The 15,330-nt window shown below is 44.0% G+C and overlaps 1 protein-coding gene across 2 annotated transcripts; it reads left to right on the top strand.

The window, feature by feature from the left end:
- The first annotated feature begins 82 nt into the window (after nucleotides 1-82).
- Nucleotides 83-15,317, top strand: cpda (carboxypeptidase D, a). Of its 2 annotated transcripts, XM_067246924.1 has the most exons (21): nucleotides 83-855; nucleotides 1,397-1,644; nucleotides 5,369-5,511; nucleotides 5,713-5,882; nucleotides 6,125-6,555; nucleotides 6,832-7,023; nucleotides 7,290-7,457; nucleotides 7,740-7,849; nucleotides 8,009-8,111; nucleotides 8,255-8,397; nucleotides 8,519-8,688; nucleotides 8,963-9,265; nucleotides 9,853-10,048; nucleotides 10,399-10,534; nucleotides 10,702-10,848; nucleotides 11,130-11,228; nucleotides 11,357-11,421; nucleotides 11,863-11,994; nucleotides 12,174-12,359; nucleotides 12,540-12,642; nucleotides 12,853-15,317. In XM_067246924.1, the coding sequence occupies exons 1-21, from the start codon at nucleotides 197-199 to the stop codon at nucleotides 13,077-13,079; spliced, it is 4,131 nt and encodes a 1,376-aa protein (XP_067103025.1). In that variant the 5' UTR covers nucleotides 83-196; the 3' UTR covers nucleotides 13,080-15,317. The 2 variants fall into 2 exon arrangements, with proteins under 2 accessions (XP_067103025.1, XP_067103027.1); XM_067246926.1 differs by lacking the exons at nucleotides 11,357-11,421; nucleotides 11,863-11,994; nucleotides 12,174-12,359; nucleotides 12,540-12,642; nucleotides 12,853-15,317 and having other exon boundaries at nucleotides 10,702-10,931; nucleotides 11,130-11,194.
- Nucleotides 15,318-15,330: the final 13 nt, after the last annotated feature.

Raw genomic sequence — 15,330 nt, 5'->3', positions numbered from 1 at the left:
ATGCCCCGCCCCGATTGTGGCGACATCAGAATGAAGCTCCGCCCTATAGAAAATTACAGGAAGTTGATGGAGAAAAGCAGGCTAGCTGGCTGGAGAGACACGAAAGGCTAGCAATTTAGTGCTGCCATTGACTATTAAATTCATATATTTTTAATTAAGTTAGAATGAATGGTGATTAAGTAAAATTACGGAAAACATGGCGACTCTGAGAAGGGTGCATCTGTTTGCAGCGCTCAATCTGAACGTCTCACTTTTCGGCTGTCTCCTTTTTGTTGTTGTTCCAATGGTCTCATGTCTGAACGTTGGAGAAGCGAGGCTGGTTAGGACGACAAAAGCGTCAGAGGAGGTGGAATCGTACAATAAGTACTACAATTATGAGGAATTAACACAACTTCTCACGAATATGGCTTCGAAATACGCTCACATTGCCAACTTGTCAAGCATAGGCCAGTCCGTAGAGGGCAGGGAGCTGTGGGTGATGCATATTACAAAGGACCCGAACATTGACCTACCGGGTAAACCTAAATTCAAGTATGTGGGGAACATGCATGGGGACGAAACTATCTCAAGGCAGGTTCTCGTCTACCTTGTGGAACACCTCCTGACAAGGTATGGGGAAGACCAACGCCTCACGGAGTTGGTAACAAGCACGGATATCTACATTATGCCCAGCATGAACCCTGACGGGTTTGAAAGGTCTAAAGAAGGGGACTGTAGTGGAGACGCCGGTGGTCGTACAAATTCGAAGAACCATGACCTTAACCGAAGTTTCCCTGATCAGTTTCAGAAAATACTTGTAAAACAAGAGGAAATACCAGAAGTTACTGCAGTCATAAAGTGGATACTCGAGAAAAAGTAAGTGAGACAGACTGCTTAATTGTCGAAGGTCAGTTTAGACACTAAACTGTACACCCCTACTTGTTTCTAATGTTATGCGGTATGCAAACAGTCTGTCTAAAATAATTATCTCACAGTCAAATAAATCTAAAGGATTTAGTGAAGAGCATACAAATGAATCTCCATTTACTTTCCAAAGGGGACTTGTTGCTAGCCAATAGTTTGGAATGTCTCCTACCAACATCAGCTGCCTGCAAGCAATTGTTGAAATTATTTCTGCTTCTCACAATTGCTTCTTTGGAAGAAAACAAACAATCCTGTTTCTTTCCCGGCTTCAATAAACAGCAGTATGGGCTTAGTCATAGTCCAACTGATTCTCCCGTAAACCATCCTTTGACATTGTTGACTAAGATACTGGTACTAAGCATTAGCATACGCATGAGTGAGAGTGTAATTATAACCTAATCTATGTGCCTGGATCCTATTTCTGATTCGAACAGACTGAATGACTGTTTCCCTGTGAATCATGTGACAATATGCATTTGTAACATTCCTGCAGGTTTGTCTTGTCTGGGAATCTACACGGGGGCACTGTGGTGGCAAGCTACCCGTTCGATGACTCAGCCGACCACCTGAGCCAGGCCCAGTATAGTCGCTCTGACGACGACAACCTCTTTAGGTACCTGGCACGGGTCTACGCCAAGAACAACCCAGTCATGAGTACGGGTGTGCCCAACTGCCCCGATACCCCGAAGGAGATGTTCAAGGATGGCATCACCAACGGGGCGGAGTGGTATGACGTGCCAGGTAGGGAAACCTAATAATCACTCAGTTAGTTTCCTCCTGTGATCCTCAGGAAATCTTCTGGGCTTCTTTTGAATTGCAGAAACTCTTTATTCTGCATCACCTCTTCCACAACAATCACACAAATAGGGGAAAGGGAGATTGAGTTCCTGGTTGCCAATACAATTGAACCCTTTTTTTTTTTACAAAAAAAACACAACAAGATTGTAGTGGGTGGCTGCAAGTTACCATAGAAACAGGCTAAATAGCGTGACACCGATTTCTTCCTTGTGTTTGCCTACTTCACATGATTATGGCCTACATTCACACATTTTCAACACTTTGGGTCTTTTCTGGGGCGACCTTTTGTAATTAGAAAACATCCTCACAGTACGTGATGTCTGGCATAGAGGCATGTGAATATTCAGATTTTAGTGCTTTGTTTGTCTATTCTAGATCTCGGTATCAAGTATGTAGTACATCAAGTGTTTGATTCCACAGGCTTTATAACCACCACTTTCTTCTTGGTATATTGGTTGACAGTTTGAACCGAATGTATATTTTCCCAATAAGACAATTCTCTCTTCGACGGTGAGCCACAAACCCTCGGGTCTCAGGTTACTGTTTTCTGAGTGTTACGAGCCAGACTACACCACCTCGGTGTCAAACTCGGTGTCTCTTCTCTTCTCCCACCCCCCCGGCACAGTTGTACAGAGTATCACACAGTAACCTGACTCACACACACTATACTATAAATGTAGTGGGCTAGGGTACAGTACACTACTGTGCAGTTGTTTGGCAGATCAGTGGGGGGGTGGGGGGGGGGGGGGGGAGAGTCAAATAATGAGTAATGCTGTGTTGAACTATTCACAGCCCATTTGTGACGATGCTAGGATTTGGAGGAAAAGCTGTGAGCAAATGTACTACCCTACCAAGAACATTCATCCTGAACATTCAGCCTGTCACTTAAAGTGAAGAAAAAAAACAGGCTTTCACATAGGCTTAGCTAGCTGACCGCATCTTTAATTAAAGACTCAGGAGGGTAACCAGTAGCTTTCCATACATTATGAGGTCTGCTTTTTCAGAGGCACTGACACCTGAGGTATCAGTCAAATATGCCCCTTACTGTTGGAAATTAAGATGTAATGAATTAGGATGACACTCTTGTCAATCTGTTACTCCAGTTTATGAACTGAATGTCATGCGAGGAATATGATTTAAGAAATTCAGCTTGTTGAGAGGATAGCCTACACATAGTCAAACTGCTACTGTGAATGTCGTCATGATATGTTTAGGATCTACTTCCTGATAAAGTGAGCTGCATTGTACTTTTGAATAAGGTTTGTATACTGCTGTGATCCACCATATTTGATTAACTATTGTCAGTTAGTTGAGTCGAAGCTTTGTTTTGGTTTGTTAAACTGTACATTTAAAGCTTTAGGCTAATTGAGGAAGCTGTAACATTCCCAGATGTTTAAGCATTCTTGCCTCCCATCCAGAGTGCTAACAAAGGTTCTCTCGCTAATTCCCTTCTTTTTTCTATACTCTCTTTTCCTCTCTTTTCTCTCTCTTTCTCAATGTGTTTCTAACCCTCTAAGCATTAGGCAAATGTGGTGTGTGCTTACGTGGCTGCATTTTTGTGTTTGTTGTGAAATCCTAGCTTCTTTTCTTCTTCAGGAACTGTACCTCAACATTGAATTTTCAGCCTATGCGAGCGTTGCGTGGGCCTGGAGAGGACAGGATATGTGTATCTGTATCCTGCCTGGAAAGAGGGTGTGGAGGGGTGTGACTGCTTAGACCCAGGGCTCCTGTGTCTGGAGCATATTTGCTCAATGCCATAGATCTGTGTGTATCATTTACATTATTAACGTTCCATCACCCACATAAACAGTAACCCTAACCCTTTATTTAAAATGTAGTAAAAGTTTGACTTCAGCAACAAAAGCACTATGCAAAGTAGACGTGTCTTTTGGAGATAATACATATGACCGCCGCCCAAAGTGTTTGCCAGATTCCACATTGGCATCAGCACAGGGTTTGTAAATGGCAATGCTTAATAAAGCACAGTCAGGCCTATAGAATCGTTTTTCAGAGTAGTACATTGTTTTTTTGATACTGGTCCTCCCAGCTGCTTTGCATGTTAAGACACAGACACAGACAGTTTAGTGAAATGAGAGTACACTTTATTTACCCAGCGAGATCCTATGAGCACATAGAGCTACGTCACGCACACATACACAGATGCCCACTAATACAGACACTTACACAAACCAAGGCTTAGAGGGCACTACCCTGTTAATCTGTTCTGCCTGCAGCTTGGCACAAAAAGACTAACATCCACACAATTGGCTAACAACATGGAGCCAGAGAAGTTTTCAGCAACCATCAAGAGACATTTCCTGTCAAGCACTAAAGCATAAGTCTGATGTTTCTAGTCTTTTATTAGAAAGTATTTGTGTTTCAGTCCCTATTTGAGGACACAAGTTTATCACTTACTACCTCAGTCCTCAGCAGACATTCTGCTATGTTTGTGTGGGCTTGACTATCCACAATCTAGTAGCTCTTCTTCCTCTCTGTGTGTGCTGCCTAAATATATTAAACCCCCTGGATTAAAGTAATCTTAATGAAGATTACTTTTTAGCTAATGCCTGGTGAGTAATTACAGTGGATGAAGCTCTGAATGCTCCGCCACCACTGTAGCAAAATGTCTTAGATCGGGATTCTTGCATTTGGGTGATGCATCATTTTGTTTTCAGATGTTAGACATATTAGCAGTCTTTGCGCCAGATGGTTTTGTGACTCACCTGCTTATCATCTTGCCATGGTGCCAGTTGATACCAGCCAATATAGGTTGGCATTTTGGCAAGGATTTTTATTTAGTTGTAGCACAAGCTTTTGCACACAATGTATGTATGCAAGAAGGAGACTGCGGGTTAGTGCCATTGATTTGTGGAAACACGTCTGACTGACTTGGCTCAAATTGCGTGTGTGTGTGTGTGTGTGAGAGAGAGAGAGCTATGTGTAGCCTTTGTGGGTGGGTTGGAGGTTCCAGCGTCCACCCTGCGGCCCAACCATGGCAACCCTCCAGGGGGCAGCTGGCTGGGGGTGGGTGGTGGTGAAGGAGCCCAGAGAGCAGGCAGCAGGTGGCTCTCTGCCACAGCAAACACATTCTTCCGGAAGGCCTTGGTGCAAGGCTGACCACAGCCTGATCTGACACATCGTCTGTCTGCACTTCTCGACTGCTCTTTAGCACTGGACGGAAGGGCGGATTTAAGGACGCTGTAGATTACATCTCAGTTATTTGTAGTTTTCATGACAAGGGAAGGGAGGGGACGTTATCATAAAAGCCTCCTTTTGACTTAAATGCTTCATGTATTTTGTTACATTACATTTTATTCATTTAGAATATGCGTTTTATCCCAAGCAGCGTACAAATAGTGCATATGGAAAGCACAGCAATTGATCGACAGTCAGTAGTGTGCCTAGTTCTACAGTATTTGAGGTTAGAATCAAGGCAGTAGCCACATCATAAAACAAACAATTATAGACAGTGCAATAATAACTGTCGTTTCTCAACTACAGTCTCACAGAACTGCCTAGAAACAACATATCTGAAATGCAACATCAGTTGCTCATTTAGTCTTTCCCTCCGCCAACCTAAAGCTGCCTCTGCCTCTTGGTATATTACTAAAGCATTGTTACACTGAAACATTTAGTTGATTATAAAATACTGTAATGCACTTTTCAGGGGGGATGCAGGACTTTAACTACTTACATGGGAACTGTCTGGAGATCACCATGGAGCTGAGCTGCTGTAAATACCCCATGGCCTCAGAGCTGAGAAAAGAGTGGGACAACAACAGAGAGGCTCTCCTGGCCTACATGGAGAAGGTAGGACATCATCAGGACCCGTTCCACAGGCAGAGATTATGTTCAGTTCCCAAACTTAAAAACATGTCCCGTTACTCTCATATCGTTGAAGTTTGACCCTGAACTTCAATGATTGTGTATATATTATTCTCTTTATTGATGATTGAGACATTTATTTAAATTGAAAAAAAAGAAAATTGCTGATTGTCACTTTGTCTGTAGGTTCACATTGGAGTAAAGGGGTTTGTGAGGGAAGCCACCAACGGCACAGCTCTATCTGGTGTCAGTATCATGGTGGCAGGCATCAACCACAACTTGACAACCGGCCAGTTTGGTGACTACTACCGCCTCGTTCTCCCCGGTACCTACAACATCTCTGCCATTGCCCCAGGGTAAGTGAAATCTGTACATTTCCTGTTACTGCTGCGCCAGACCACTTTTGTGAGAGAGAAAAAAAGAATGAGGAAGAACATTGATTTAATTTAAATTCTTTCAATGGACCTTGCACTTAGTGTTGTATATCTAATTAATATATTTCTTTTGTCTGGTTTTACTCTGTCCTAACACTTCCTTGTGAAATACAAAGGGTTTAAAATGATAAATTAGGAGTTCAATTTGCGTACTTTGCCAACAGGTATACACGCATGACGGTGTCGGGTATCCAAGTAGTTGAGGGCAAGGCCACGGAGCTCAACTTCACCCTGGCACCATTGGTGAAGGCGCCCATAGGTGGCATAATTGTGCCTTCTACACCTGCCCTGACCACCCCAATTTCAACTCCTTCTCCCGACACGACCGCCACCCTTAAGCCCTCTAATGACACCACCCAGTCCAGGGAGGGCTCTGGGGGAAGTGAGACCACAGGCGCCACAGCCCAGCCGGAACACCAGCCAATCCAGCCCCAGGATTTCCGCCACCATGGCTACAGCGACATGGAGCTTTTCCTGAGGAAGTACAGCAACGAGTTCCCCTCCATCGCTCACCTCTACACCATTGGCAAGTCTGTGGAGGGCCGTGAGCTTTTTGTCATGGAGATATCAAACAACCCAGGCGTCCACAAGCAAGGTATGGATTTTTTCTTTAAACTGATAAATAGCTGCCAGCTAAAATTGAAGCCCTTAAAATCACTGTTTCTTTAGGAATGTTTCGGCTTTGGTTCCTTTAGTTCAATAATCCTGCATTTGCCTGCTTATCTTCTAGCAAGTTAGCTCAACGCCCTTTTGGTCTAAACTATTCACTGCAATGAAATAATAAGGACTGAATAGTTCATGGAGCGCAAGTGCTCCAAATAGCCTTTCACTGCTATTACTTTATCTCCTATCCCCCCCCCCTCTCCATCAGGTAAACCAGAGTTCAAGTACATCGGCAACATGCATGGCAACGAAGTGGTGGGCCGTGAGCTGCTCCTCAACCTCATTGAGTATCTGTGCCGTAACTATGGCAGTGACCCCGAGGTCACAGAACTGGTCAAGAACACACGCATCCACATCATGCCTTCGATGAACCCGGACGGTTATGAAGTGGCTAGGGAAGGTAGGAGAGGACACTTACTGACGCTACTTTCCTGTGGGCTTTTATAGTGTTTTTTCTACATACGGTTGTAGGTGGGGTCCAAAGATGGTCAAATCATCATCTGAGGGATTCAAAACGGACATATAATCGGCAGTCTCTCTGGAATTTTCTGTACAGACAGTTCAAACTGCTCTTTGCATAAATTAATTGTTAAAGAACTAGCATATTGTTAAACAGAGACCTTATTTTCCGAGCACTGTCACAGCATTCTTCTATTCCTCTCTCAGGGGATGACAGAGGGTACAGAGGACGCAACAACAGCAACAATTTTGACCTGAACCGCAACTTTCCAGACCAGTTTGCCACCATCACCGAGCCCAGGCAACCAGAGACCATCGCTGTGATGAACTGGCTGAGGAGCATCCCGTTCGTCCTCTCAGCCAACCTTCATGGAGGTTAGCCTTTAGCTCAACCATCCTTTACATCGTAGCCCATGTAGCTTCTGTGGCAAGATGATCTGGCCTGGCTTACCAGTTTATCATCATATTAGCTGGTAACCACTTTAAACAGAAATATATTATATATATTCCTCTAATTAAGACCTACTTTAGGGGAGTTGGAAGTTTTTTCAAGTATGTAACAATAATATTTTTTGCTGTGCTAGCTCACAGTGGACACAATGGACACTCATCCCAGCACAGCTGACAACACTTGTCCTGTCCTTGTTCCTGTCACAGGGTCTTTGGTGGTCAACTACCCGTATGATGATGACAAGAAGGGCCTCACAGAGTACAGCAAGAGTCCGGATGACATGGTCTTCAGACAGGTGTCCAAGGCATACTCTCAGGTCAGTGGATTTCACAGCTTGTTCAAATGGTTCAAAACGCTGTCATATTGCAGGTGGGATTTATGCACGCCTTTCAGCCCGAAACGTTAGCTGCTATCCCACAGCACTAGAAGGTGCAGTCTGCAGTTATAAAATGTGTGTGTTTGTGTGTCTGTGTAGGAGAACCCTCTTATGATCAAAGGGCACCCTTGCACAGACCTGTATCCAGATGAGTTCTTTCAGGATGGCATCACCAATGGCGCCCACTGGTACAATGTCCCTGGTATGTTCTCCAATATAATCAGATAATATTGGTTTACAGATGAATATCCGATGCCTTAGAGACAGTGTACCATCTATTCTTTGGGTAATGTAGCAGATGTTATTGACTGTATGTGTGTGTATCTCTCTCTGTGACCTCTTCAGGTGGTATGCAGGACTGGAACTACCTGAACACAAACTGCTTTGAAGTGACAATTGAACTGGGTTGTATCAAGTACCCTTGGGCCAAGGACCTGCCCTCCTACTGGGATCAGAACCGCAGGGCCTTACTCCAGTTCATCCACGAGGTCTGCTTTCAAACACTCATTCACACATACTGTCATTCAATGACCTACCATAGATTCAAATGAATGTGATGTACTCATGTGAAGTGTGTGTGTGTGTGTCTGTGTGTGTGCACACGCGCAGGTCCACAGGGGAGTGAAGGGCATGGTGATAGACATCAAAGATGGAACAGGGATCCCCAATGCCACCATCACAGTAGAGGAGATTAACCACAACATCACCACCACTCAGACTGGAGAGTACTGGAGGCTGCTGGTCCCTGGAACATACCATCTGACTGCATCTGCACGAGGGTGAGAGAACTGGATAAGAATGTATTTGTGCCGTGAGTATTTATAGAAACAAAAATGGTGGAAGGTTTCAACTTTAAACAATAAATTTCCTCAGAGACTGATGACTTAGTTCTGTATGCAAATTAGATTTCCAAGTGACTTAGCTAATAGTTAGTGAACATTTAATAGCAACAAGCTTAAGAACAACACTACGTGTGAGAAACAGAAGGGAATATTGGGAAAGACCTTGTCCCTCATTTGTTCATTTAGTGACCTCCCCCTCATCCCATCCTAGATACACACCAGTAAGGATCTATGCCACAGTGCCAGGGCAGAGTGTGGAAGAAGTGGAGTTCCGTCTGACACGCGTGCACTCCGAGACCAAGGGCCTGGTCCCTAAGGGGCCGCTGGCCACCCAGAACCCGTTGGAGGAGCAGTTCCAGAGCTTCATCAAGGACCTGTCGCTGGGCCAGGGCCTGGAGCAGCTGGTCAAGAGCACGTCCACCGAGAGCAGCTTCCGCTACAGACATTACAAGGAGATTTCCGAGTTCCTGCGAGGTCTCAAGCTCAACTTCCCCAACATCACCTCCCTGCGCAGGTACAGTGAGCCCTGACTCTTGACCTTTAACCTCTCACCTCCCTGAAGGCCACCATTCAGAAGAACTGAACACAACCCTGACCCGTAACACTTAAACCCTTTCCTCTCTGCCTTTCCTTTCATTTGTTGTGTATCTGCACCTCAACCTCCAGCCCCTATCACTGTCAAACGTTGAACCTTCATCCCACTTTACAGCATATAGTACAAGAAATTTACTATATGTACTTAAAGAAACCACAAAGCACACATGCTGCACTGTACTGTGCTGAGTGCTGTCACTTTCAGACTGAAGGTCAATGACCAGCTTCGATCATTTTTGTTTGCCTTATGCAGGATGTTGCACCATGGCAGGGCAAACATTCATTGATTTTATATTTACCTTTGCATTTTACTGTGGATACTTGACTTTCACTTTAAATCTTTGTTTATACAAAATGTATGTCTAAAAAGTGTGTAAAAGTATTTTATTTTAGGGTGGAACTACTATATATCCCCTATTTGAAATATTGACCACTTGAATATGACTTTGATTAAAAGGTAATAAGAAATGTAAACAAACGGATAGCTCATTAACATCTCCTGTCTAGTTTGGGCCAGAGCGTGGAGTATAGAACCATCTGGGCCCTGGAGATTTCCAACAGGCCCGATGTGCCAGAACCAGCCAAGCCCAAGATCCGCTTCGTTGGTGGTATCCACGGCAATGCTCCAGTAGGCACAGAGCTGCTGCTAGAGTTTGCTGCCTTCCTCTGCATCAACTATGGCAAGAACCCAGCTATCACCCGGGTAAGACACACACACCTCAGCATCTGTCTCCACCTGTGTTTACGGACGGTGTTTTGTCAATTTGTCCTACCGTGTCAGATTTTCCTACCGTATCGCAAGATGAAAGGGATAACCTCAACCGTGCTGTGCGCTTGAACAGTTAACCCTGTTAGGACAATCTGACGGGTAGGATGAAATGTCAGGACACCGGCTTCACACTGAGTGACAACAAGAGTAGTCAGAGTCCATAAACATCCTGATATTTTGCAGTGTCCTCATTGGTCCACATTGAGTTTTAAAAAATGTTTATTGGGAACAAATGAAAATATACCTGTGTTCTGCTACTTAATATTTTTTGTGCCTCTTTTAAGTTGGTAAACGAGACTCGCATTGTCATCCTTCCCTCCATCAACCCCGACGGGCGAGAGTTGGCAAAGGAGAAAGAGTGCACATCCACCAAGGGCATGACCAATGCTCATGGAAAAGACCTGGACACAGACTTCTTTGGTATGTGTATACTTGCACATGTCTGTGTGTTAGAGAGTGTGTTTGCATGTTAATGTAACATGTGTGTGTGTGCCTGTATCAACCTCAGTTCTCAGTCAAAGTGTGTATATATATGTGTGTGTCTAGTTGACTTCACCGTAAGGCCTGTATGTGTGTTGCTGCTGCAGGTAATGCCTCCCAGCGCATGGTGGAGGCCCAGCCTGAGAGCCGGGCCGTGATGGACCTGATCCAGGAGAGAGGCTACTCTCTGTCTGTAGCCCTGGACGGAGGCTCCTTGCTGGTCACATATCCCTACGACAAGCCCGTACAGCCAGGTATGAACACTGAACTGGAGTGGAGAGAAAACATCTGTAAATGGCACAATAATTGCTTGAGTGGTGAACATTAATGTGTAATGGTAAGTTTGTAAAATACTTTTTGTCCACAAACTAGAATGAACTGAATGAATTGTCATGCATTGCTCTCTAAATATGATGTAACCCATTGTATAGTTATATTATTAAATGCTGTCTTAGTACAGTGGTATGATGTACTCTGGGGTACTCTTCTTACTATGTACTGTATTTGTTTATATTTCTTATCCTTTCCATTGCAGTGGAAAATGAAGACACTTTGAAGTACTTGGCCAACGTCTATGCCAGCAACCATCCCAGAATGCACCTAGGGGACTCCAGATGTCCAAGCAACAGCCAAAGTATGTAGCACAATACTATTTCCCAAAAGGAAATGACATCACCTCCGTGGCCCCACTGATCATTCTAATTCTGTCCTTCTCTGTGTCTCTCTCTCTCCCTTCATATGATTCTCTCCCCCTTTCTCCAGTGGGGAATATCCCAGACGGAGTTCTCAGGGCAGCAGAAAGGCAAAGCCACATGGGCAGTATGAAGGTATTTACTTCACTTGACTTTACTTCTTCATTATGCTTGCTTTGAATTATATTATTGTTGCTTGCTTTCCTACAGGTACACTTGCACTTTTGAGGTTCATGTTGTTTAATTGTAACTTGTTCAACTACGTGCTCTTATGTTTCTTCCCATTGGCACTTATTTGCTTTTCACAATGTATTCTTCATGTTTTGGCTACCCACAATGTTTTTGGGCGTTGTTCATGATCATTGACCTATGCACTTTTGTAAAGCTCTCTCTTGGAAGTCGCTTTGGATTAAAGCGTCTGCTAAATGAATAAATGTAAATGTATGCCATCTGCTGGTTGATTTAAGGAACAGCACAAGACCTCACCTGACTTTACACTCCTGCTTGTGTCATATGGGCGTTGGTGCACGGTTTATATGTGTTGTTCTCCATTGTGTGTGCCGTCTTCTTTTCCAGGACTTCAGTGTGGACTTTGGCCACTGTCCAGAGATCACTGTATATACAGGCTGCTGCCTGTTCCCTCCAGCAGAGCAGCTGCCCACACTCTGGGCAGAGAACAAGAAGGCTCTGCTCAGCATGCTGGTGGAGGTTAGTATACCAACCCCATGACTTCTGACCTCTGTGGGGGAGAAAACAGCTTAGGTGCACACTTAATGATACATATTCAACCTACTTCTTTCTATTATCTTCTTGATCTGGCAAAGAAGAATTCGCATTCAAATAGAAGATTGATGTCATTATCTGATACGATCCACTCCCTCCTGTAGGTCCATAAAGGGGTGCGTGGCGTAGTGAGGGATAAAAGCGGAAAGTACATCGAAGGAGCCATGATTGTGCTGAATGGGGGAGTCAGGGTCTTCACTTTAGCGGGGGGCTTCTTCCATGCCCTGCTGGCCCCTGGAAACCACAACATAGAGGCTGTGGCGGACGGCTACCAACAGCAACGGCAAGAGGTAGGGTGTGAGAGAGTGTACATACAGTACATTGGTAAATACAGTACATTTATTTACTTGTATCATACATATTGCACAATTAGGATCCAATAGATTCATTTTCATTTTGAAAATGGCTTTACATCATGTCAGTCTGGGTTTGGTTGAACAGTCATGTAAGAAGCCTTGTTGTTGGTGTAGGTGGTGGTCTCGTCATATGAAACCGCCGTTTCCATCAACATTGAGTTTGACATGGACAACCACATCTTTGGCCTGCCCAGGGAGTTTGTGGTGGCCACTGCTGGTGAGCATGGGGGGGGCGGCGGCCCTGAATCGATATGATGAACTATTCATAAGAGTTGCATACAAACTTCATGACAGGCAATTTAGTCGTCTCTAAGACCAGTTGAAATTTCTTATGCTGAGTCTATGTTATTGTGACTGACCACGGACACAGACCTCACCTTTTTGCCAATCTCCCTTCCTTCCATCCCTCTTTCTCCTGTCCTCTCAGCGGCCTCCATGACCGCCCTGGTGGTGACGGCCTGCATCATCTGGTGCGTCTGCTCGGCCAAGTCCAACAGGCAGAAGGACGGCTTCCACCGCCTGCGTCAGCACCGCGACGACTACGAGGACGAGATCCACCTCACCTCCATGGGCTCCAAGAAGTCCCTCCTCTCCCACGAGTTCCAGGACGAAAGCGAGAGTGATGAGGACACGCTTTACGCCAACAAACTCTGAGAGCGCTCGCGCTTCATCCCCCCCCCCCCCCCCCTCTCTCTTACCAACCGGCTGGTCGGTTTTGTGCCCTGCGGTGCTGCCCTAATGGACAAGAGGAAGGAGAGAGGGAAGCTGGGTGGGTTGTTTGGGTTGTTTGGGCCAATGTGGCCTTGGTCTGTCCTCCTCCGAGATATGCCCATGGTCTCCGAGGATCTTTTGTAGACTATAACCGTCCTCACTGGATGATGTCCAAGATGAATCGTCCAAATGAACTACTGCTTAGCTCTGTCCATGGTACTGGTAATCTGATAGAGCTGCACAACTCTCTTGAGCACTCAGATATGAATTCTACTTACATTAACACACACCAACCCACACTTAAACAAAGCACTGCAACTTATCCAGCTCAATCCTGTCCATGTATTTATTAAGTACTACTTCTAACTAGTACAAATGAACCAACTGATCTGTAATGCCCATGGAAATGTCAAATGGTAATCAACAGAGTCACTGTTGCCACAGTCCTGTTCCTCTCCAGAGGAAGAATCAAACCCTGTGCCTTGACAGAGTTAGACACGCCCCTCTCCTGTTGGAGTCCATGGGTGGTGTGTAGGAAACTAGAAATGTAATGGATTCTAGACTTTCTATTCTAGATTTAAATCGATCCATCCAGATACTCAGGTGGCATGAAAAGACATCAGTAGCTGTAGAACAGGATCCGCTGATGGTTGTGTGAGGAGATCTTTATTTAAATAATGCACTATTTTCTGATCAGAGGACAAATGGATGATAACCTCAGGCACTCACTCTTTTGGCTAATATCAAGTGTAGAATAACCGTGGGGTCAAGCTCCTACTCTGATTCACAAAGTCTGAAAACATCCATTGTTGAGTTTCCTAAATGTGTTGTTGCACTAAGAGCCTCTTTTGTCTGTGGACATAAAGGTAGCCTCACCACTGTGACATCTTACCTGGGGATAGGGGCACTTAGACATAGATATGTTGTTTCATTACCAGTGGGCATATTGCTAATGTGTCCTGCTTTGAGTTATGCCTGATGAAACTGACTGTAGGTTAAGCAGCTTGTTGTTGACTCACTGAGTGCCATTTTTGGTAATGACATATTGCCGAGTCTACCTTTTCAAAATGGTCTGAAGATAATCGTAAGGATCTTTTTGTGAAGCTTAACCTGTAGCATGCAGTCTAAGGCCCTCTATGCATAGTGCTAACTGTACATTAACTATTTCAGAGGTGAGGGCAAGCACCCAAAGATGCAAGGATGATTCTCTCTAGGCATGACTCCTGTCTGAGAGTGTATCAATGTGTTATACCCATCTCTGCTTCATTGGAATTAATTCATATCTCAAAATAGATACTGTTTGTTACTTATCATTTATGTTTGGATACCCACATACTCTTCAGTTACATATGTAGTTTGAGATTTTTTCGGTTTTCTTACTTTCTTTTTATCATGCTCATTTGTTTTGTGTGTCTGATTTGAATTGAATACTTTTCACACTGATTCAAAGGTGTGTTTAACCCTTTGGTGGTCAATGTCTATTCAGATTATTCTTGATACAGCCATACATTAATCTGTCAAAATATACATTAATCCATTTTCTACATCTAAGAAGCCTTTTTAATGGAGCCTCTCTATCGGTGAGTTTGTAGAGTAGGAACAAGTCTGAATAAATATCTGGTCAGAAAAAAACCTGTGATTTCACTCCTGCTATAATGTTTTTACAGAATAGGTAAACCAAGTTTCCATCAAAACTGGCCAATAAGGGGAACCTCTTAAGCCTGCAAATAGCCTCACAGCTCCATAACCACACACACAAACAAAACCCAGTATCAGCAATTTGGCAAAGCCAGCCAATCTAAAGGGTATGGGAGAGATGTAATTGTTCACCTTTGTTTGGATTTTTTGAGATCCTGTATGTTTGTCAGTGTCTGGACTGGTACATAGGGAATTAGAGAGTGTGTTATCTGAATGAATGTCAGTGATCTGTATTGAGAATGTATGTATAAGCTCTTTTATATGGAATTGAATTTATTGTAGATAATGAAATGTTGCCAATTGTATTTGAATGAAAAGAAAATGAAACACCGGTAAGTGCAATTCAAGTTAACTCTGAATCTACACTCACAACACACATTTCAAAAAATAAACCTGGTACTTGGGATGTTACAGTAGTAATGAGATTCTAACATCAACAGTCTTCAAAACATTGATGAAATTAAAGAAAAACATTAAAAAGAACTGAGATTGAGAA

This window comes from Osmerus mordax, chromosome 11 (genome assembly GCF_038355195.1).
Source record: "Osmerus mordax isolate fOsmMor3 chromosome 11, fOsmMor3.pri, whole genome shotgun sequence".
NCBI lineage: Eukaryota > Metazoa > Chordata > Actinopteri > Osmeriformes > Osmeridae > Osmerus > Osmerus mordax.
Note: the sequence above shows the minus strand (reverse complement) of the source record. Positions and strands in the feature narration are given on the sequence as shown.

Coding starts and splice junctions, on each gene's coding strand:
- cpda (XM_067246924.1), top strand. CDS start 197: ATGGCGACTCTGAGAAGGGTGCATCTGTTTGCAGCGCTCAATCTGAAC. Junction 6,556..6,831: donor CCCAGGCGTCCACAAGCAAG/GTATGGATTTTT, acceptor CCTCTCCATCAG/GTAAACCAGAGTTCAAGTAC. Junction 8,112..8,254: donor CCACTGGTACAATGTCCCTG/GTATGTTCTCCA, acceptor TGACCTCTTCAG/GTGGTATGCAGGACTGGAAC.